The following is a 24,009-nucleotide window of genomic DNA, read 5'->3' as shown; positions in this document are numbered from 1 at the left end:
ACAAGAAAGAGATATCCAACTGAACATCACTTGACAACTGGCCCAGCAATCCCATGCAAAATTGACCCAAAAGCAGTGGAAAAACAAAGGAAATCACTTTTCCATGTCTAAATGCCGATTGCGAGCCGAGAATGGGGGTCTCTCCTGATGAGTTTTGATTGAGGAGACCTATTCTCTTTCTCTCTCTGGTCCCTGTCCATTCATCAGCGGCTGAGTAACGATTACGTCACAGAGATCTGTAATGGCTTCAGCAGTGGTTGGTTTGTTTGGCTCAGAGGGCTGTGTACAGTTTACGCAGTGTTCCCAGAGTTACGGAGGGAGCTGTTGAATATTCATAGCGACATGTCCCCTGCCATCCCCCGGGTGGGCATACCAAATGAGAAACCACATGAGATCACTTACTACTGTCTCTTTTTAAAGAAACTGGCACAGGACTTTATTTCAGAAACAGATTTGGTGACCAGTGGGTGAGTCATTGTCAGATCATTGCATTTTTTGTTTTTAGAAATGCAGTCAGTCACCCGGACTTCAGTTTTTTTGGTCTGTACTGTAAATTATAGCCTTTTTTTGTTTAGTGCAGTATGGGTTCTGCTTAAACCTGGTGGCTTTGCCTACAATAAAACTAGCACCCCTACCAAACATTTACAGCACCTTCTGCTACCTAGAATGACTTCATCAGAGAGTGATTTGCTGACCACAACTGGAACATTGTCAGGTTCTTACTGTTTATGCATTGGATTTACTATGGCACAACCCAAAGGAAAAATCCCATACATTTACTGGCAAATCCAACATTTCAGAGACAACACTTCTCAGGCTTCAGTCAGCTCTTGAGACTTCTCACAGTATGATTTCAATCGTCAGATGTAAGGCCTGGCAAGAGAGGCTGAGAAGTGAGACCACCTGCACTTACTTACGTCGCAGAACCCAGGAGCGAGTGTCTGAGAAGGCTCTGAGGATTAACTTACAACTTTTACGGCTCAGTCGGCACACACTATTATACCTATTCAATCACACTTGCCTCTGGACTATAAATAATTTTAACAGAGCACACACAAACAGTGCCTGCTTGACCTGGTCATACAGCGAACTGTCACAAACCCCAGTGCTTATGTATTTATGGGTTTGTCTTCATCTTTGGGGAAACTCTGAAGTTTTCCATCTGTAAAGGGGAGTGAATCTGTGATCACCCGGTAGTGTAATGAGGTGAGATAATCTGTTCGGGTGCAGGGAGCTGGCAGGGATGGAGGCTGGTAGCAAGGATATTACAAACCAGACTGCCCAAATGACAGGGAAAGGGTCCCTATTAGGGGAAAGCAGGGATGAAGAGATTATTTTAATAATAGAGTCAGACTGTGAGGTACAACTGAGATTTCTGGTAGCAAATTTGTCATAATCAGATGTCTTTTACATCAATTGTAAAAACACAGTTTTATAGTTTTTTTTATTTGCTTTAAAGCTTTTAACATATTCACTGTAAAAAAATTTGCATCATACTTATGAATAGAAATATGCTTTTTGGCTTTCTTGCCGAGAGTGTCTGTAAACCAAATCAGCCACTTAACTTAGCTTAGCATAAAGAGTAGAAAAGAGGAGGAGACAGCTTGCCAGGCTCTGTCCAAAGGTAATAAAATCCACCTACTAGCACCTCTAAAGCTCACTAATTAACATGTTATATTTTGTAGATTGATTTTTGTAGAAATTAAACAAAGTGTAAAAATGACAATTTGTGGTTTTACAGGGGCCGGGTGCAGTAACTTCCTGGAGTCTCCGCTGGTTGCCTGGCAACCTCATTGTGATGACAAGACTTTAGAGGTGTTGGTATGCGGATTTTGTTACCTTTGGACAAAGCCAGGCAAGCTGTTTTCCCCGTTTCCTGTCTTTATGCTAAGTTAGGCTGTAGCTTCATATTCAGCATACAGACATAAGAGTGTTATCAATCTTCTGATCTAACTCTCAGCAAGAAAGCGAATAAGTGAATTTCCCAAAACGTTCTATCATGCAGTCATGTTTTACTGTTGGAGTTTTTACCTTCACATGGCTATCACATTTGGATAAGATGTGAAGCAGGCATACTTACAGGAGGTCCTGAAAGAGAAAGGGGAAAGAAAAAAAAACTTGGTTAGTGTGTTTTCAATCAGCGATCAAACAGACTCAGATCATCAATGTTCCACTAAAACCACATATCCAAATAACTAAGACGGGAAATCAGAGTCTTGCTGAGAATTATTTCTTTGGGAAGGAACATCTCATGAAAGATGCATCTCTTCCATGATGCGTTCACTGGCTATGCAGAATAGACAGACATTCTACTTCAGTGTAAACTGAATCTGTTATTCTATGGTACAGAACAAGTTTTGTGACAAAAGATTCATATCTATTTTCCATTCAGTTGATCCAACAATGGCCACCAGGCCTAGTCATCACATTTTACATTTGTAAGTGGCTGTAATTTCACTACTACAAGGGGTTGCCGCTTGTTAAAAAAAATCCTTTCACGTTTTTGTGAGGTGACACTCGTCTTTTTCCCAATTACTGCTGCTCAAAGGACTGTGTGCCAATGCACTTCAGGGCTCCCCAGAACCCTGCAAATCATTTTAGGTTCTTATTAAAAAAAAGGTACCCAGCTGCTTTAACCCTGGAAAAAAAAGGATAATTATTTCTTTACAAGGCCTATGTCCTTGAACTGTTCATCTTCATGACCAGGAGAAAGTGCAAATCGCTCCAACAGCTGGAGCATTTAAGGAGCCGTGTGTTTGAGGCTTGCTGGGCTGCACTTCTATAGCATTGTTTTATGGATCGTTGAGTTACAGTAGACCACTTAGCTTTTAATAAACCTGCTCCGCTGTGTGTGCTTTTTTTTTTACATGTCCCACTGTGTCGAACGGCTCAGTACAAAGTTTTCATCTAGCAAATATAGAAAAATCAAAGAAATAATGTGATAAAAAATGTGCAATATGCTGCAAAGCACATAATAGCCACCTCAAAAGGTTCAAATTCTTAAATTTAATGGCCTTAGTTAGACCAGAAATATTATTTGCTGGAATATAATCCATGTAAAATGAAATAGTCATAGCGACATAATGTTAAAATCCACCCTCAAAGCTCCAGCTTCATTGAGTCACTCAGAGTTTCACTTTCTGTTCTCACACTGGCACCTCTAGTCATTTCCTCCACAGTTTGTCACCCTCCTGCTTTTGCTAACCAGATTCACCAGATAATGTAAAGGTTTCTGAACTCACTGGACATGCACTGTATTGGGGTATGTGATTGCTCACATGATGGTGAAAGTTGTTATGCTCTAAAATGACAAAGGTTGCAGGGAAGCAGCAATGGGGCATTCAAAGTCACTTTTTTCAATTAGTCAGACATGTGTTGCAAAGAAAGAGCTGCTTTTCTTCATATTGACACTGATGCAGCACAGTAAGGTTAAATTGCTCATCCGACACAATTTGAGCATCAATTCCTCCTTTTGTGAAGGCAGGTTCATGAGTAAAAAGTACTGATTATTCACATAAGGAAAATATGGGAGGAAACTTCTAACACTATCCAGCATTGACCACCTGCTAGAATAGTTTGAGAATGTGTCTTTCACTGCTACAAAAACGTTTTCATCCTAAACTGTCACGCCACACTTTTCCTTTCCATATGTTACCGGTAAACAAACAAGAGATCCTGATGAAGTATCCCATTCATTTTAATGCATAGGTAAATATCACCGTGTCTTTTTCCTATTTGTTCTCTCTGTCAGTTGCAGCCAAGTCTGGGCAAAAGCATACCCTCGCCTTTGTAGATGAGTAAACTGCAAAACACCTCAATATGAATTTGTGGGAAACTTGCTGCGGCTTAGTTACTTTTGGTTAAAGCGAATCATGAATTAAATATGCTCCCCTTCAACATCCACCAGTGTTGAGAACTTAAAAAGAGGGAAATTGGATTTGCAGAAGGCTTACAGTGCAGATTGCAGCACGCCTGAGCCCATCAAGGACTGAATGTTTCAGTCGTATAAATAATGTCTCCTAAATATTTTTGCAGTTTTTCCTCCTGTGGAACAGGCACACGGAGTTTGACGCTGGGTTCAAAAAATTTAGCATGGTGCCATTGTATGTATTTGTTTTGAATGCCTCTGTGAGTTTCACACTGAATATTGTTTCCACTTTTTTATGCTCCCAAAACATATCCAAACAGTAAATATAGCAGAAATAACTAAGCTATAATTGCATGCAAATATGCAGAATGACTTTTAGAGCTATTAAATTTAATTGCCAGAATTTAGAATGACATTCTCTGTTCAAGGACTTCTAAAGCATTGCTTTTGTAAAGCTATTTAAATGCAATGAATGCTTTTGTGGAAGCTGCACATAACCAGTGAACATGCAGATAAAAAGCTGGTGTGAATACTGCTTAACTTCATAGTTCATGACATTAATAAAACAGCCTCTCTGGCAGGTGAGGTACTTTCTCAGGTAGACAAACTTGAGCCAAATCTGTCTGATTTTACAACATACTTCAGCCTAATTTAGTACTGTAATTTGGGCTATTACACATAATGGTAAGGCCTGTCATCCCAATTGTTCCCTATTCTCTACCTTTAATAGACCACTGTGCCACTCCAGTCCAGACATTGTGAGTGGGTATGATTGGTTGCTTGTTTCCAATTGATTTGTCAAGAGGAAGCCATTCACATTTGCTCTGGCTGAGCAGAAAGAGAAAAAACTGTCCTTGCACAATGGTGCCATTTGAAATACGCTGGCACGGTGGATGTTTATTGGAAAGTTAAGCGTTGCATAAACAAAGGTTGGCGGTATTTCAGATGTGCAGCCAACCAGAACATTGAACTGTTGTCTATTTGTCATTTGATTTCTCATTTTTTTCATCTCCCTTGGCTTTCAAGTCATACACTGACTGATTAGTAAATCAGAAAAAAGGGAAAGGCAGAGCACCACACCACATTGATCCCCATCTCAAAATGCAGAGCATGGCCACAATGGGATTCTAAATGAATTTGGCAAAATCAAAAAAAATGAAGGAAGTAATAGAATCTTTGATACTCAAATAACAGGCCTCGACTGATTAGGTTTGATTCCCGTGACCTTAAAAAGTAGTGGCTGGATTTGGTGGTAAAACCAGCAGTTTTTTCTCCCCTCGCAGACACAGTGTTTGTTTCTCAGGCTGTGAAACCAAACCGCTCCCTTATTACTCTACCTCACTTAAAATTGGGACCTTGCTTTGCCCTGTCTCTCTAATTTCTTTTTACAAGGGCAATACTGTTGTTCCAAAGCGTTGGCTGCGCTCTGCTGCACTGCGCTCTCTCAACGCAGGAACACCACCACACTCTCATAGTCCATTATCACTTTCACTATCAGGTGAACGGAGTGTGGATGCAGCTCCCTGCCAAATACATGTTCTCACTGTGAATTCAATTTGTGGCGACACTTTCCGTCTGTGGGAGTGTCGCTGCACAACATGTCCTTTTCCTAGATGCTCGAGGCCTCGGCTCGGCCAACTTTGTTGAGTCAGCTCAGGAGAGCGAGTGTGGGAGGAGGGAGGGGACATTAGAGATCCTGAATGCATTATGACAACTTGTTGCTGAATTTGTGGAGGCTAACAAGCGTGGGTTATTATATATACTGAAGCTGAAGTACATCATGCCTAGGATCAGCATAGAAGGGTTACAGTGTCTTAAAACTTTGACGGATGTCATCAGCTTCAACAAGTTTGGGCATCACTTTTACTCAAACTGCACTGTCTCCCAGTTTTACTGTGAAAATCGAGTGTTTCTATAGCAACTGAAGCTGAAACAATCCAAGTGAACACTGAAACCACGCAGGCCACAAATTACACATCTATAACCTATTTTGGCCTCCAAAGATATACAGTGTACTTTTACATGATTGTAAGTGCAGTATGATTTGCTGATCCTACTGAATTATTCCTTGAACGTTTCTGGATTGAGACGTCAGTGATCTTTGGCCACACACACACACACAAATGTACATACCAGGTTCTCCATTGCGGCCTCTTCTTCCTCGCTTTCCCGGAGGTCCTGCAAAAAAAGCAGAATACATTTTAGTGAGTAATTTGATTGTCTTTTTGTTTGTATAAGTTTCATATTCATCAAGTCTTCTCACAGTCACACCACCCTACAGCTGGATGAGGAAGAGCCACTGAAAAATATTGCCTTTGGACTACAAACACCTCAAAATCTCAAGGTTCATTAAATATTTAGGTTCTGTTTATACATAAACTGAGGTGGAAAAAGGAAACACACACACTGTCTTGCCACAAAAGGACGCTTCATGCTGACATCCCTGTTTCTTTTTCCTTTTTTTCCCCTCAGTTTTTCCTTTCAGCACGGATGCTCTGGTTTTAATTTGTTTATCTAGACAGTGTGTTCTTGTTTGCCATTTTCCTGTCAACACTATCAATCTGCTAAAGCTCAGCTGGAGGAGTAAAACAATTACACGCTTTGCCAGGTTTTACATGTTGAAGACCTGACTGGGTCGTATTGTATGCAGGTAGTTCTCAATTTGGAAATTGGGAGCATCTCTCCCAAAACGACCTCTTCCTCCCAGCAATACATGTAGTCTTTTCCTGAGGTTGGCAGCTGGAAACAAATTTTCAGACATTTTGTTTGCTCTCAAAAAGTGTGTGCATTCACAATTTAGTCAAAAGGGTAAAGCTATGACTTTTAGACTAGCTGGAAATTAATAGTTGAGCTTTTATGGTTACACAGTAGTACAAACTCTCCACATTTGAGGAGGACTTGTCAACTTGCAATGGAATGGATAATATCTAGGAAGGAAAATTGCTCTTTCCACTCAACATTAAAGGAGCTGTCAGGATCAAAAAGATTGGAAGTCAATGTAATCAAGAGGAACAATCTTCCCTGTCTAGTTCTGCATCACAGAAAATATCCAGATCCAATTTCAGGCAGCAACAATGTGAAGAGTTATTATGCAAATCATTTTGAAAACTCTTTTGACCCCCAGACCGCCAAAGAATAGCATTTTGTCTTCATGTTGGAGGTTCAGAATAATTACAGAAATGTAATGGGGTTGGTGAGCATTTTTGAAAAGACCACACAGCTCAACATTAGTTGCCTTTGTGTCAAAATTTGCTCCAAGTGATGACTTTGTGACACTTGGCTTTTGTCAGCAGCTAAAAAAAAATACAGAACTAAAAACTACAAATCTAAATAACCTGATCTGACCTTCCATCCCAGCCTATACAAAAACCTCCCTCTTTATGTTTCAGCATGTCATCTAATCAACTTTTCTTTCTGTATTTGCCAGCCGTCCTGCACTCTGAATACATCTCTCTATAAAGGAAGAAATTAAAGTTACAAAGTAAAGGGCAAAATAAAAAGAACAGTGTTACGCAGTCAGTATTTGACTGATTTAGGACACTCCAGATGTGTTAGTGGGGTGCAAAATGAAGGATTATGTTGCACAACTCTTTGTATGATGCTTAGTCCTCAATTTGATCCCACTGTTTGGCTCCACTTCAGCCTCCAACTCTGCTCCTTTTGGACAGTTTCCAGGATAATGTCAGGCGCTGCCAGCAAAGGGTCCAGCCACAGTTTAAAGTATGTAACCACAGGTGGAGTTTGACTCTCACTTTACTATGGTTCACATCAACCCTGGTTTCTCCATAGGTTTGTTTTTAAGGCTTTAAAAGAAACAGAGGAAGGTTTACAGCACTTGGCAGTCGCTTCATTATTGCTCACTTTGAAATGTCACTTGACACCTCTGAGAGGAATATTTTGTGCAACGATACGACATCCTCCTGATTTCGGAGGTATATTTTTGACAGTTGCTGAGAAAACAGTCCCCACATGGGAGCTGGTGGTCCAGACAAAATACCCTACATTATTTTCAGATATCATCATGATTCACAATAGTCATCGCAATAGTTTTCATTCTGATTATAGTATGTAAGGAGAGATTCCCATTCAACCCAACTGAAACACAAGTGAAAGAATAACTTAACAAAGTCTATCAGGACCAGTCAAAACAGGTTTTCAGATGTTTTTTTAATCAAGACAAAAAAAAAAGTGACCAAGTATTGTAAGGCCTCTGGTCATAAATTTAATTAATAGGACTCAAACTGGGCTCTGAAGTGCTGAGAGATCCTAAGCCGCCTGTCAAGGCAAAACATCATTCTTGCTCAAAAACATTGTATTGGCCTGCTTTTTTCTCACAGCATCCCAAGTACGGTCATGGAACAGTGGCTTCAGAAAAAAATGTGGCAGGGAATTTCATGATGAGGGTCAACAGCTATGAACAATCTGTTGAAACCTTTTCAACCTTTTCAACAGCTTTTGAGGCTGAAAGCGAAATAAATCAAAGTGAACTTGATCATTCAAATGCTTGGTAAGACAAAGTTTTTGGTCAGACATAACAAAATGGACCCTGTGGTGTTGTGTATTGTGTTTTACATTGTGTTATTTAGTGGCTTTTGTATTTTGGAAAGTAAGCAGCAGAGAGACACTTTACAATGCAGGTCCAGTGAGAAAAATCATCAATATACAGTAAGTGATGTTTGGGTTCCTTTTTAGCGACACTGATGGCAATGTCGATTGGTTGGTCCACCACTTTGGTCCAGACTGAAATATCTACAACTAATGGATGGATTGTCAAGAAACTTTGTACAGACATTTATGGTCCCCAGAGGATGAATCCAACTGTCTACATAGTCACATCTTAACAGTTCAACACTGCTAGCACTAAGATACTGAACTATACCGTTTTAAACTTTCAGGTTAGTAGGAGAGTTTCAAGTATGCAGTGACTTGAATGCAAAGTCAGAAAGCAGTGTGTCAATAGCTACAGTGGACAGTAGGATACCGTCAAACATCACAACACATCACACTGCAAATTGGAATTTTGACCAGTGAATATGTAAGATTGTCATATTGCGCATCACCAGTTGAGGTCATTCATATGAGAACAGTGATTTTGTTTTTGTTTTTTAAAATCATTACAGAATCATCACTGCTCAAATTCATTGTACCATATAACTTCTCAAATGTCATCATTGTATCTGTTAATATGATGGTAATCAAGTGTGACGTGAACGGCACCAAGTTAGCTGTAAGAGCAGCATGAAACCATCAGCACAATGCTTTCAAGTCTCAAAATGTATTCATTGTATGCTTTTTCAGGAATAGTCCACAACAATCCCACAGACTGTTTTCGTCCAAAACACTGATAGTAGTAGTCATTTGAATGCCATTTGGCAGAAAAGAATCCCATGTTATTGGCAGTATTGTGAAACATGCTGTTTTTAAGCCATGGCTGTAATCTTTTTGAATACTTTTGCTTATGTTCATTACAACATTATTTCAAAGTTACGCATTGCTTGACATAATAAACTTCTTGTTTATACTTCATGCATTTGAGACAAAATTTCATTTTACCACTACCCATCACCCATAAAATACTGATTGGCCCTGAACAGAACAGAGCTGCACCTCTGCTCTATTTCTCTTTTTACTCCAAATCAATCAGTTTTAAGTGAACCAGCCCGGGCCTGACTCATTTACAATACCAGCATTGTTTCAGAGCTTGATATACATAATCAGACCACTCAATGCTTCTCTCGCAAAGTAATACAGCTTTCCTCAGAATAAAAGTTATGCCAAAAATAGCAAACTAGGTACCAGCTCCAACCTCCAAAATAAATCAGGTTTGAAGAGAATTGGCTTTAGACTTCTTAGCAAACTAAGGTAAAATGAATAAATTTAGATGTTTTCTACAAGTGAGATTTATAATGATATAGTTTGTATTGTCCCATGTTAAAATGTCATCAGTTAAAAATAAAACAGTTTTGATTCTCAGAAAGACACTTGCTGTGTACTCTTTGTGCAAATGAAATCAAATACTCAGAACACAGGCAGCTAAATGTACTTCTGGTTTTTGCTGAGTGATGATTCAAATGTAAATGGTGTCATCATTGAAACTAAACTAAAAATCACACTTTGAACACAAAAGGCTGCGCTTTCTAATGACCATGCAACTAACACCTGCTTATTGAGATCAACTTAGTGCCAAACATAGAAGGATTTCATGTTTGATTCACTGCACATTTTCCACGGTTCAGTTTAAAACTATTTTCCCTTGCTGTCATGCTACATTGTAAACAACTAGCCTATTTCATGGATACTGAAAGCACCACATGCTGACTTTACTGTTTATATATGAGTCACAAAAATACAGTGTCAAGCATGAATGTTTGGGAGAAATGTCATAGTGGTACAATACTTCCTATACCAATGTTTTCAGAGACTGACATAACATTGTTATACCGACGTTTGGTTCAGTTATGGTAAATTTTACGCCAAGGGTAGAAGAGGCCCCCCAGGCCAAAAATGTCTTTGAATGATTTTAAATAGACTTTGCTTTCAAGTCTCAGTTTGAGATGTATGACAATGGTTTTGTCATGATTGTCAGGTTCCATCATGACGTAAAAGAAATGTCTGCTTCACTATTGCGTTGGCAAACTGTTCAATATCTGTTTTCAATTTCATCACTGTCTGTCAATATCAGAATTAAATAACAGCAACAGCATATACAGTCTATCGGGCCATCTCAAGGTGGCTCCCAACTAGTTTCAGAACTTGGAGCTTGGAGTTTGGTTGACTGAGATGTTCAGAATATTTCTCAAAAAATCTGATGATCAATGTCTTTACAAGCATTCCAAGAATTTAGGAAGATTTAGTCAAAACAGACTTTAATATAGTCCATTTAATCCCACAACATGGATGGATGAGTTTATTAAACCTGGCAACACTTGAGTATCCAGGTCAACGCAACTAAAGCTGCACAAAAGCTGGCTTTCTACTGTACAATCATTTGTTACTTTACAAGTACATTTTTGTGGAAACATCTGGCAAAGAGGACAACAATTTAGATCCAAGATCCTTATTACTATTCATGACGATGAATAAATCAGCACATAAAATGCTAATTCATGGAACACTGGGTCCACTGTCCAAGGGAAAAAAATGGAAATTGAACCACAATTTTACAATCAGCCTCATCCGTGAATGTCACTGCTCTCTTCACCTCCAAGAGGATGTGTATTGTTGCGAAAATATGAATTGCAAAATCTAACAGCTAACAGAGACACAGAGAGCCTTGCCAGCACAACAATTTTGGAATATGTGCACTTTTTCAATGGAATTAAGTAGAGAAAATATACTCGTAAAATACTCAAGTCAAAATGTCAAGTCTGTGATTTTACTCCCCTCAAGAGTAAAGAGCTCGATGTAAAACCTGACAGACAACAATGAGGATTACTTTTAAATGCTAATAATTCGTGTCCATGCAGAAGTTCAGTGGTTCACAACCGACGCACCCCCACAGCCCTGTCACATTAGAAAATCAAGTACCCTTTCCTCGACACCGCCATTTATTTCAACCACTCATGCAATACTTATAGATATCTATTTCATCAATTTAGCCATTCCTTTTAGCTATTTCACTATTTATCCATGACTTTTAGCTATTTCGACTGTTTATCCATTACGTTTAGCTAACTATTTCAACCATTTATCAATCACTTTTAGCTAACTGTTCTAACTTCTCTGCTCAATTGCTAGTTTTCATGTACTCTCAACACATGGTGTTCAGGTGTTACAGCTGACTCAAATTTTTTCATAGTTTATTGAACCTCTGAGGTCTTTGGGGTTACTTTACATTTAAACTGCATCTGTGTGCCTTTGGCACAAACACCTGATTCAAAGCATTAGGGTTAGGTTTAGGTCCAACACAGTCAACAGATAACAGTACGACGAGATGAAGATCTGGACTGTGTCGCCACCAGCATCCAGTCCACTTGAGGTCATCGGCCATGGGTATTGTTGAGAGAAAAAGGAAAGTCTCCTTGAACTTGTGACCCACCAAATTGGCTCCGGAAAGGAAGGCCTTGTAGTACTCCGACTTCCTAACTACTTTTACTAATCCTTTAACTTCTTCAAACCCTTTCAATTTAAGAGAGAAGAGACAGAAAGCAGAACAAAGAGTCTCTTCTCAAATAACAAGTTTTCAGTCCCATGGAACTCGTGGACTCCAGGACCGTAAATGATGGTACTTAAATTACCATATCGCTCTCCAAATGTTAGTAGCATGACTGGTGGACTCTGCTGGTCTAACGCTAGTTCACTTGACCCTATTATGTATGTGCTAATTTGCCATATGAAAAGCACACCATCTATTTAATGGCTGTCAACAATTTGAAAGAGGTCGACCGAAGGTTGTCTAAATTCTTACAAAAGCACCCAAAAGCTGATCTGACACACGTAACACAAACTTTACCTCTGGTAGGATTTTCTTCCAAATGCAAACATGAAATATATGGATGTTTGAGATTCACTTAAAGTCAGCTTCACATTGTGTCAATGGAAGTTCAACTCCTGGAAATTAGAGGTAAGTTTCCACATTCCTGCAATGTGATACAAGGAGCAGACTACAGCATGGTTAGCATGTAATGTTAAGCCATTTCAAAGAGCAACCCTATTATCAACCTTGTTTAACGGCAGTGGTTCTTTAACTGCCTTTAAATAGGAGCCATGCCGTTTGGATTATTTTTCTTGCAAGCCAAAAATAAGCTGCGGATTATAATACAGACTTGTATAATAGTTTGTTAACCTGTTTAAAGAGTGCTAAGCTACTAGCCTATAGTGTTAAATCAAGACTTCATTATGTTATAACAGACTCTAGGGTTTTTGGCAACACAATACAAACACCAAATTCTGCAGAAGAATTCGAAGGCCTATTTAAATTTTCCCAAGACCCCGACTTCACCTAGAAAAACAATGTTCTAAAGGATATTTCACATTATTCCCTGATTCTGTGGCATATATCTTCATTATCCTTATTTCCAACTACACTTAACTCTAATGCAACCATTTCCTGAATAAATATTCTGATTATAGCCATTTCCTAAATAATTTATTGCAATTATATTTAATATGTTGCCCAGAAAAGAGACCATTGTGTCTGATTTTTACATTTACTCATTGTACTCTTTTGGTGCACTTATTTTACCACCACAAAATGTCTTGTACAGTATGCTCAATAGTGCACACACACACACACACACACACACACACACTGCATCCACTCAGGTTAAATGTTGATTTTCTGTTTTGTGAATAAAATCGAACAAGTTTCTTAAAGAACATCTTTGTATTTCCCTGTAATAAATGCATTGTTATATGCTGATTGACAAGTGTTTACATTGCTGCTCAAGAGAGTATGATTAGTTAGCTGCAAATTTACAGTTTGATTTATACAACAGCCATAAAGCAAGACATCTCACTGATTAGGGGCTGAATTAAATCTAACGAACAGTCATGAGGGGTAATGAAGAGTGACGCCTGCACCACAAACTAATGAATCTCAGTTCTGCAGTTTTCAATTACAAGACATCATGAAAACATGGAGTTCTGATATATTCAAGAGTCCATGCCAGTGTTGTCATCATCATTATGTTAAAGTTAAAATTAATTCACAGTACCAACAGGACACTTGTTAATGTCAGATATTCCCAAGACATCACCCAACAGGAATCTGAAACTAATTACATGAAGCAGCATTCATTACGACGCAGAGAGCAGCAACTCATTTAAAAAAAAAAAAGTTAATGATGCATACTTTCTGCGAGCATCTCGATGTGTGTACACTCAGTAGTAGTCAGAGGATGTTATCAACTTCAAATTAATTCATTTCTCCACCCATCCCTGATGAATATGGCAATTTTGTGCCTGTGTGTGTGTGAGTTTGTGCATGTGTTGGTTGGGTCCTGCGCTGTATTTGTCCAGATGCCAGTTATCAGTTCATTAAATCACGAGTCAATCCATTAGGATGCGAGGAATTTGTCAGTCGCTGTAGGCTCCATTAACACTGCTTCAAGCCGATTGAAATTGGTATTAAAAATGCATGTTACTCTCCCTGCACCACGAGAGTAAAATAGACTTGCCCTGTGTTGCACTAATTGCAGACAAAGTAACTGTTTTTACACTTGTAACTGTCTCTGCATTGATTGAGTAGTTACAATCCTACAGTAGTCTTTTACAGCTGACACCTAAGCAAAGAAACACACTCACTTATACACACTTAACACACAGTTTCAGGGACTGAAAATCATTAGAGAACAAACTGATCTTATCTAGTTCTTTGTCAAACACACACACTCACTTGTAGAAGACAAATGACTATGAATACAACTATGGCTGGCAGGCATGCATGGATCATCTATGCTTTTGCTCCGGTTCAGTGTCAAGACTGGAACGCTCCTGAGGAGGAAGCAGGGCCTTTGAGAGAGCCTTTTCATCACCTTCAGAGATCAATGTGTTTTCCTCTGGCAACAGGCTGAGTGCTGGGATACTTGAGACCCACCCCGTGAGCTACACACTGCAATTATCCTCCCCGCAGTACTGACTGTGGTTGTGATGGAAGCAGAACACACTCCCTGATGAGGGGAGGTCAGTAATAAGCCAATCGATTGGCCAAGACCCATCACTTTATGCTGCGAGTTAAATTGGCACAGACAGCCATCCTGACGGCTCTATCAGAAAGCTTCGCTGTAGGCTGAGGACATTCCTAGTAATATAACATACGCTCTCATGCGAGGGAGTGTTACTTTTGGGTAACTTTATAATCTTAACTAGAAATCTGAGAAAAATTGAACAATTTCATGTCTTGAAAATAAAAAAGGGAAACACTAAGATGAGCCCAGCTTGGCTTGGCTGGGCTGAAGTGTAATCCACAGTGGAAATTAATGGTTTCTTTTGAGTGTTAACCAAGTTATATCTTGGCATATTCTCCGTGCATGCACAGCAGATTAGGAATCCACTAGATAAATAAAACCTAATTTAATTGTGACAAAGTGGCCATCTAAAGCCAACAGTCTAGTCACCTTACATTGAACTATATCGTCTTCCACCTGTGCTTCAAGAGAACCATTAGGTGATGGAAGCATGTTAACTGAGATTCTGGAACAGAAACATGAGCAACCAATAGCTAAAGGACTAAAGGTCTCTAAAGGTTTGTGGAATATGATTTGCACAAGCATAAACACTGAGGAAGTGCCAACACCAAGGCCAGGAGTTAATTGAGCCACGCAGAGGAGAAAGCAACCTCAGCCTAACCTAGCAAACATTGATTATCCACAGTCAGTGACAGATTTAAGTTTCTGACCTGAGTACTCAGGTAGTCAATCAATATCCCTAATTAGACCTTGAAATACTGAGATGCAGATGCCAGCAAATAAACCTACAGTGTGCTGAATTTAGTGCTTACTACAAGCTAAACTAATTTGATCTTTCAGGCTGGTAGAATCCGGATTTATCCTTATGAAAAGTGACTCGATGGCATCCAGATGAACGCTAAAGAAAGTGAGGACACATGGACACGTGGCAAAATGACTCCTTCCTGGTGATCAGCCAGCAGATGCTTTTGAAGCCTACCAAGGGTGTGTTTGGTGAATATTGCACCTAGCATACTGATGGCGACATGGGTAGTATCACATAGACCTGTGTGTGTGTGTGTGTGTGTGTGTGTGTGTGTGTGTGTGTGTGTGTGTGTGTGTGTGTGTGTGTGTGTGTGTGTGTGTGTGTGTGTGTGTGTGTGTGCCTATGCCTTCTTCTGTGTGTGCACCCGAGTGCTTGAGTTTTTAAAATAGTTGCGAGAGCATTTCTGGTCACTGGAAGAAACTGTCAACCGGGATGCCAGAAGGCAAATGGGACATACAGTGCATGATTAGCATCAAATGATCCCTCTCTTGTTCAAGCTCAAATGAAATACTTTATCTGTGTTTAAGACTTCTGTGGCTATTGGATGTCACATTGAAATCATGTGTAATCCTATACCTGCTGCTAACGGATGACATGACTGCTGGCTGACCTTATCACCAAGGATGTGTGAGCCAGTATGTGCAGTGTGCATATGTGTCTGTGGTGTGTGTGTGTGCAGATGGTTTTAGAGACGTGGAGCTACATAATGTGGACCACAGGGCCCCAAACTGCTCAAGGACAGTCATCACCGTTCCTCAACTGAGATGAAGTCACTGGAGAAAAGCCAACTGCGCTCAAGTCAAAAATGTTATTACACTCCTCAACTATTTTAATAGACTGGCATACAGTACTCTCTGCCTGAAGAACTATCCACTACCACAGTTGGTGCACATAAATTAAGAAAATCTTTAAATATCTGCATTATATCTGGTACTTCTTTGGGATTACGCAGAACAAATATCCTGTATTTTCATCTAGTATCATAAAGTTTCTTCATGTATTTCCTTTATCTTAGGGTATTTTACTGGTGTCATGCAATGCTTACATGCTGTAAATTCACATATGTAGTACACTATATTTACCCTTTGCCATTTAATTTGAGTGTCCAAATTCTGAGTGTGAAACTTATGCTACATAGTGCCTTCAAAAAAACTGTACAATGTACTGAAAAATGGAGTCTACATGACAGTTACACTACTTTCTGCAATCCCACAATGCAATGCATTGCATTTTATAGATGCGAAAATTGTAAGATTTTACACCTGACAGTGACATTTACTGTTAACTATAGAGTATTGAGTGTATCTTATATAGGAAGGAGTGAATGAGGAAGTTATTTCAGACACATGGTCAATCAAATCTGATCAAACCACACCCACACAGTGGTCCTGATAAAGCAGATTAACAGAGTTTTTAAATGTTAACTTAATAAATAGTAAATAAGGATTTTTTTTCTAAACTTCAACTTTAATTTTTGCTTACTTAGCCAAAAATATTTAATGTTATTGAGAGAGATTTTAAACCAAGTTTTCAGGGGCTTTTAATTGTAATTTTTTTGTTGCTGTGACAACCACAAACACAATTCCCTTCACCTCCATCATATCAGGGTGGAGGCAGAAACAGCAGAAATATAACCTAAACAGAAAAAAAAACGACCTACAAAAATGATCTGCATGGCCAGATACCATACAAGGTAAGAAAATATGTTTATTTGGGTGAACTGACCATTAATCTAAACTAATACTGTATACTGACATTTCACATTGGTCAGCTATCCATTTTTTCTCTACTGTGCTGTATTTTATCCCCGCAGCTCCTAAGGGCTTCACTTTCACTATCTTTCAACTTATCAGCCAGCATTGGTGGTCTGAGGATGGTGTTTACTTGAGCGTTGCATGACCCATGTTGGATTATTCCTGCAACGGCTTGAGCACGCAAGCGTAACGGGTACAGGCTCTTATGTCATAGATACCCTATCTTGTCAACAGCAAAGGAAAATGTATGATAGAGAGGCTGTGGGGCGTAAGAGAAGCTGGGAGGGAAATCTCTTAGTAGAATATAGGGATGAAAGATTTAAGAGCAAAATGGAAATTCTAGAGTCTGGAGCAGAGTCTTTTTGAGTCTGTTGCGTGAAGTTGTTGAATTCACTGTTCACATAAAACTCTTCAGTCAGGGCAGATGTTACGTTGTTACACTCCAGCAATGTACATTGGACATTAAATGACAGCTAGTGGATCTTTTTATCATTTCAGATGAAAGAATGGGTACGACCGATGTAATTCAAATCTGAAATTAGAATTTCACAAAAACTTGAAATGCTCCACTAAACCTTCAAAACCTTCAAAGACGAGTGCCAATTTAGCCCTCTGATGGGCACAGACTGCAAAAAATACAATCCCATTTTTCCATTCAGCACCCCAACGAATCAGTCAAATCAGCTGTGGTATTAACTGTAAGTATAAAGTCTAGCCTAAAAACACAGGGATGCCTCATCTCAACAGACCTGTGGGTGCTGACAGACTGAGATGGGAGGTTGGTGCTCCAGTAGGACAGGCAGATGTACAGTTACCAGAAGCAGCATCTGGATATCAAAACAACTAATCATCTGCCTCTCATAAACGTATAAAACATGCACAGTTGGTGAAAGTGCTGGCAGGATAAATGGGATCACTTTTGTGTACTGCACGCACATGTTTAAAACGCATCAGACATTATGTGCGCCATCATATCACAAATCCCACAAATCCCTTAACAAGACTGATAAAGATGACTTGACTACAGAGTTAGTCTTTTTTATAAACTAAAAAACAGCATGGATGAGCTCTGTGAGAATGCTGAATGCTGTAAGTGTCTCCCTGCCCCTCATGGGTCCTGAGTGGAAACGAAAATAAAGTGTCATCATTGGGCTGTCAGCCCTAGACTCACAGAGTCAGCCAGCTGTGAATTTATTTTCCTAACCAAGGAAACCCTTCTGCAAGGCTCTCAGGGATGTACATCTTTCTTCCCATTTCCAAAAGACTTCCCCAAAACTACAGTACATCAAAATGAAACACTCTTATTAGACATTATTGCAGACCACAAAATATGGTAATCTTGCCACTATGAACTTGCAATGATGGCTTGTAAGAAAAATTGTTGCATCAAGAACACTAAACATGCAGCTAGAGCGCAATTCTGAGTGGAAATGAAAAGCCAAAATTCCCTGAAAATGAACAAGGCTCCCGTTTTTCTAACCTCAGTCAATCTTTCCTTTTTAAAAACATACAAGCCTCTGCACCTTCAGTTACTTTTGTGAGCCACTAATTCCTCTTAATGAAGGCAATTTTTTCACAAAGCAATCACAGTTCCAAGCAGGACCTTCCTCCGGAGCTGAGTCATAGCCGACAACAACAAGCTTTATATGCACCTTGTTCATTTTTACTGCAGTACATGGTGTAAAAGCAATTTCTGCATTCAGTCAGGGGAGCCTTATAAACAGGTATAAAAGTTAATTCACTCCTTGTACCTTGTTTCAGAAGAAACATTTATACAGCAAATGGTTACACGGAAATTGTACAAATCTACATCAACTATGAAACTTGCACTGAAAATCATCTCAATATGAGATCATTAGTTGTTAGTTTATGCAGTAATTTCCCTATTGCCCCCTTGGGGCAAAACAATTGCTATTAACAGGAGTAGTTCAACATTTAGGGAAATGTGCTTTTTCACTTTCTTGCTGAGAGTTAGATGTAAATATAATGTGAAGCTACTACCTGCAGCTGGTTAGCAAAAAGAGGGAATAAGCTAGCCTGGCTCTGTCCAAAGTTTAAAAAAAACAAATCCATCTCCCAGCACCTCAAAAGCTTAATAGTCATGGCTGCAGACTATTTCTTGGCCAGGTGTATTGACCTCCTGGAGTCTCTGCTGGTTTCAACAAGACTCCAGAAAGTCACTGCACCAGGCCAAGAAATAGTCCGGCACATAACCCCCACACAACCACAACTTGTCATTGTTGTATATGTTAAACAAACGAGATGTAACGTGTTAGTGAGCTTTAGAGGTGCTGGTAGGCAGATTGCTTTTACCTTCAGAGTCAGGCTATCTTTTTCCCCCTGCTTTATGCTAACTGAATCACCTGCTGGCTGTAGTTTCATATTTAAGGACACAGTTAAATGAAAAATAAATTTTCCAAGTTCTAATCCTGTCTCCTTGTGTTAATTGTTCAGTTCTTGTTATATGTCATCCTTGATGAGTTATCTTGAACTCAGGGGCATATACTTATCCAATCAAATGTGATTTTGGACGACTAGCTAACACCGCCCATCATATAAACTAGCACTTGACTGTTAGCTTGTGAGTCGTTGGAGCTAGCAGAGTGATATCATGGGTCAGAGGTGTGTGTTTGGATCTAAGTGAGGAAATAATTTGTTTATACTTCCAAAAGAGAGTGGATGATGTCTTACAGTCCTCTACAGCTCTGTATCATGCTGTATTCTCTAAATCATGCCAACATTTTAGCGATCAAATCACACGTTAAGGATTTGATTAAAATCCCTCTCATAACTAAATCCCGCCCATATATTCAGTTTCATAAATACGTCACATTACAGGAGCTAAAGATGCCCCAGCTGCTGTTTCACTGTGTCTTTAACATACATAATATGTTGACAGTTGTATCAATCTTTTATTGGACTCTCGGCTAAGGCAATACATAAAAGTAATATATGTAAGTAAAACCAACAGCAAAGACCGTGAATCACAGCATCCACTGCTTTCATGCTCTGACAAACATTAAACGCAGGGCACACGCCACCATGCAAATATAATCAAAACATTTGGAAAGCTTAATGTAATATGAGAAAAGCATTAGTGTAATTATATTAACCAAAATATTTGGTACTAAATAAGATCACTAGATACCAACATGATGGCATCAAGCTTGTGTAAAAAAAAAAAAAAAATGCAAATCATATGTGACACCCGGGGGCTGAAGGACTTTTTCTGTGATTAAAAAAGAAATGTCAGACACGGTAACACAATGCCACGTGAGAAATAACTGGAGGAGATTTTTTTACAATCCCTTGAAGTTCTACAGAAAAGACAACAAAGAGTGTTTTGAAAAGCGTTCAAGAAAAGTACCTTTTGCATCATGTTTCCTCCCTGTGTGTCAGTCAAACTGACCAAGTCAAAGGTCAGAGGAGGAGGAGGAGTAGGACTCATTCTCTTGGGACAATTTCTAATCCTGACCTGTAGTTTCAGGTGGTTGGAGGGCCACGGTAAAGCTGGTGGTGGGGCCTGGCTCTTCATCAGTACACATTGTTCATATTACGGGTTTGATCCTGAAAAGTTTTAGCAAAGAAGCCGCAAATACCACCGTGCTAACAGCTGGCCATGGCATTGGCTGCCATGGAATAAACATTCTCCCCTTTTTATACATTACATACGTTTACAGTAATATATAGGTTAAAATATATAAAAAATAAAGTTTTTATGAGTTTTGGGAAAAGTGATAAAGTGCAGGATTGTGACCAGAAGGCTGTCAGTTTAAATCCCCAGACTGTCTGAAAATACAGTATGTGTGGAGAAAGTAAATGAGTAACTCTCTACCCTCCCTCACTAACTAATTTCAAAGTTCCCCTGAGCAAAGCACTTAACCCGAATGCTCCAGAGGAGCTCCTCAAGAGCCTGATAAAGGACTGTGGTTTAACTGGGCAGCTCGCAGGTGAGACTGCAAAGTGTAACTGACTCTTAGTGTCAGCGATAGTTACCTACCCCAACATTAAAGCAATAGTTCTGAATTTTGGAAAATACGCTTATTTGTCTCTTTCTTGCGGAGAGTTACATGAGAAGATCAATACCACTTTCATATATACTTTCTATATGGTAAAGATAAAGCTAGTGCAAGCAGCTAGGTAGCTTAGCTTAGCATAAAGACTGAAAAGAGGGGGCTAGAGAGTGGTATCAACCTTCTCATCTAACTCTCGGCAACAAAGCAAATAAGCTTATTTCCCAAAATTCGAATGACTTCTTTAAGGAAATAATTGCATGAATTAGAAACTAAATTTAGGCACAAACTGTTACAGTTACACTGCTTAATGCATTGTCAGTTAAATGGTTAAAGATGACATGAAATACCATTTCCAAATGTTGAACTCCCATACTAACACCTTTCCAGTAAAACAGGATGTTTGAACAGGACATAACATGAGCATGGTGAACCATGGTAAACATGGAAAGTGACTCAGATGTCCTGGAAACGAGTCTGCACAGTAATTTAGAGGACTACTTGCATCCTCAAATGATTCTTAGACTCCAGCTATTTCAGTAGGAAGTGGACAAAACCCATTAAGAGTGCAGGATGTAGCAGGATGAAGGAGAGGAGTCACTTTGTATTATGAACTGTAGGTGTACATCAGGACATGGAAAATCAGCTTACATGAGAAAAGTGCATTTTCACATTATTTGATCTTGCGGTTGTCCCTTATGGTTCTGTTTAACCCAAAAACAACTACAGGCACTCTGGTAAACTGCAGCATTTTAATGAGCTTGTGAATCAAACTGATTTTAAAGTTTGGAGTAGGGAGCACCTTATTTGGCACAGGGTCCAGCTGGCAGCTGTACAGAACAGTCAGTCGTTCGCAAATGAGAGCCAGTGCAGAATCAAAGAGGTTATGAGAAATTTGCAGACGTTTTAAATTAAGCTGGACAATCATCTCCTCTTACATCTCCCGTAATGAGAGAGATTATAGGAGATCAAGCCTCTGAATCTATTCTGTTCCACCATAAATCATAAGAAGACATGCAAGATTCAATTAGTCCTGCTCGCTTAACCTTGGCAGCACGGAAATTGCATACCGAACCAAATACCCTGAGCTCAGTGTGAGAGGTATTTACAAAAGAGACTTGAGGAGGTGGGCTGGACCTGTAAATGGCAAACAAACTAATAACCATGGCCGAAAAGAAAAGAGTCAAGATTGTTATTAGATAAACAATGAACAAAACCAGCAGTGCAGCGGAGGATCTTTTGGTTAAATGGCTCATGAGCGGAACCTGGATGCTATTTTCAGGCCACCCATTTGTTCCAGTCCAAGCCAAAGTAGAAATCCTTCAGCATACAATGCAGCTATTGAGTTCCTGGATGGGGCGGTGATTAAATCTATTCTTATTTAGAGCTTGTGTGTGTCCACAAGGATCCAAGAACGCATTCTGTTAGGGATTACCTTCATGGCATAACAAGCCGCCACACAAACGGAATATGAAGAAACACGAAAAGCAAGTCATTTTTCTACTTAAGCTGCTCATGCGCTGCATTTTTAAAACACAAGTTCATTGGTTTTCATCCAAATAAGTCTTTGATGTGTACAGAGCATTGAACATATATGTTGCTGTCACCTTTCACAAAGTCTCTGTTTAATCAAACTACAAAGCTTTTGGTTGCTTCATTAAAAGACAGAACTAGGCCAGAGATGATGACATTGAGGAAACTTTTGGGCTTGAAAAAGAAACCTTTTGGGTGGAGATTTGGTTTTCTGACCAAATAAAGTGACAAGTACCGTAACTGGCATCTCTTTTGAGTCTCCTGCATTTCCACTTTCCAAATGCTAGTGAAAATGGGATTAGACTGTAGCATATGCATGTTTCCTATGGGACCACTGGAACATCATCTAGACCACACATGTGACATGCACGCACTTTCCATTCACAGGAAGCAAAAGGCCATTTGTTTTGAGCATTTTAATAAAGAGGGACATCCTCAGAGATGCTATGATAACAGATGACTCTTGTCGATTTCTACTCTTGGAAGCAGTCTAAATACATTTAGACTATGGCTTGTGTTGACTGCTTTAATCGTGTTCTATCTAAAAGTATGCCCATTTAAAACGGACAGACAGAATTACTATTGTTTGACTGAGATCAAATCGCCCAACCTTTAAGTAAATTTTTGTACAGAGAAAGAAAAGCCAAACTTCGATTGGACACTTTTACGGGAAAGGAGTGGGTTTTATTTCTGTAAACAGGGCACTGATTGTAGGTCTGCTGAAGTCAATTACTCATTCGAGTGGCAGCATACTGTTCACATTACAATTGCCATGTTATGCTGTTTATTGCGTATGTTCCATGAGAACTTGTCACTGCCTTGCACTTGTGGGAAGCAGATAAAAGGCGAGGCAATGTGTTACTGTACTCCTAAAGAGAGGTTCAATTATTCAAAGCCTGCATGTGAAGATGTTCTGGTCCAAATTCAGCACCAATCCATCCTTTCAATTCTCTCTGAAATCTATCAGCCTCTGAAATGATAGGAAGCTGCATTTATCTGCCTTCCAACATACCCAGTTCTCACAGCAACTGCTTGTGCATGAGCAGTGTTGTCATGTGCTGCTTGGTTAACTGCCTGTGATGTTTTACATATAACACCTACCCCGGCAGCCTGCACTTTCCACAAGCTCCACTTTATCATTCATTACTGGAAAAGTGCCCAAACAGAGGCCCTCAGCAGTAATTTTGGTGGATCATTTTGTCCGTGCCAAGGCAGCTGTGATTTACGTAAACATTTACAGATGGGCATTATTAAAAACAGGTGATGAAGATTTTAATCTAGTTGAACTTGAAGGTTTATGGCAAACAGAATTATGGAATTCAACAATAAAATACTTATACTATACATAAGTTCATCCCAAATTGTCCTATTTATTTTGTTTAATTTTTATTTTTGAAAAATATACACA

The 24,009-nt window shown here is 39.3% G+C and overlaps 1 protein-coding gene across 11 annotated transcripts in view; it reads right to left on the bottom strand.

Annotated features, from left to right (window-relative positions):
- LOC122869672 (collagen alpha-1(XXV) chain) overlaps positions 1 to 24,009 on the bottom strand; it is a 154,044-nt gene that overhangs the window by 64,626 nt on the left and 65,409 nt on the right. For all 11 annotated transcript variants that reach the window (XM_044182869.1, XM_044182870.1, XM_044182877.1 and 8 more), the window contains exons 3-4: positions 6,002 to 6,046; positions 2,081 to 2,088 (exon numbers count right to left, since the gene is read on the bottom strand). In XM_044182869.1, the coding sequence (XP_044038804.1) occupies positions 2,081 to 2,088; positions 6,002 to 6,046 (53 nt within the window). The remainder of the gene's footprint in view (positions 1 to 2,080; positions 2,089 to 6,001; positions 6,047 to 24,009) is intronic.

The sequence above is a fragment of the Siniperca chuatsi genome, linkage group LG22 (assembly GCF_020085105.1).
Source record: "Siniperca chuatsi isolate FFG_IHB_CAS linkage group LG22, ASM2008510v1, whole genome shotgun sequence".
Lineage (NCBI taxonomy): Eukaryota > Metazoa > Chordata > Actinopteri > Centrarchiformes > Sinipercidae > Siniperca > Siniperca chuatsi.
This window is presented reverse-complemented; position numbering and strand designations above follow the sequence as displayed.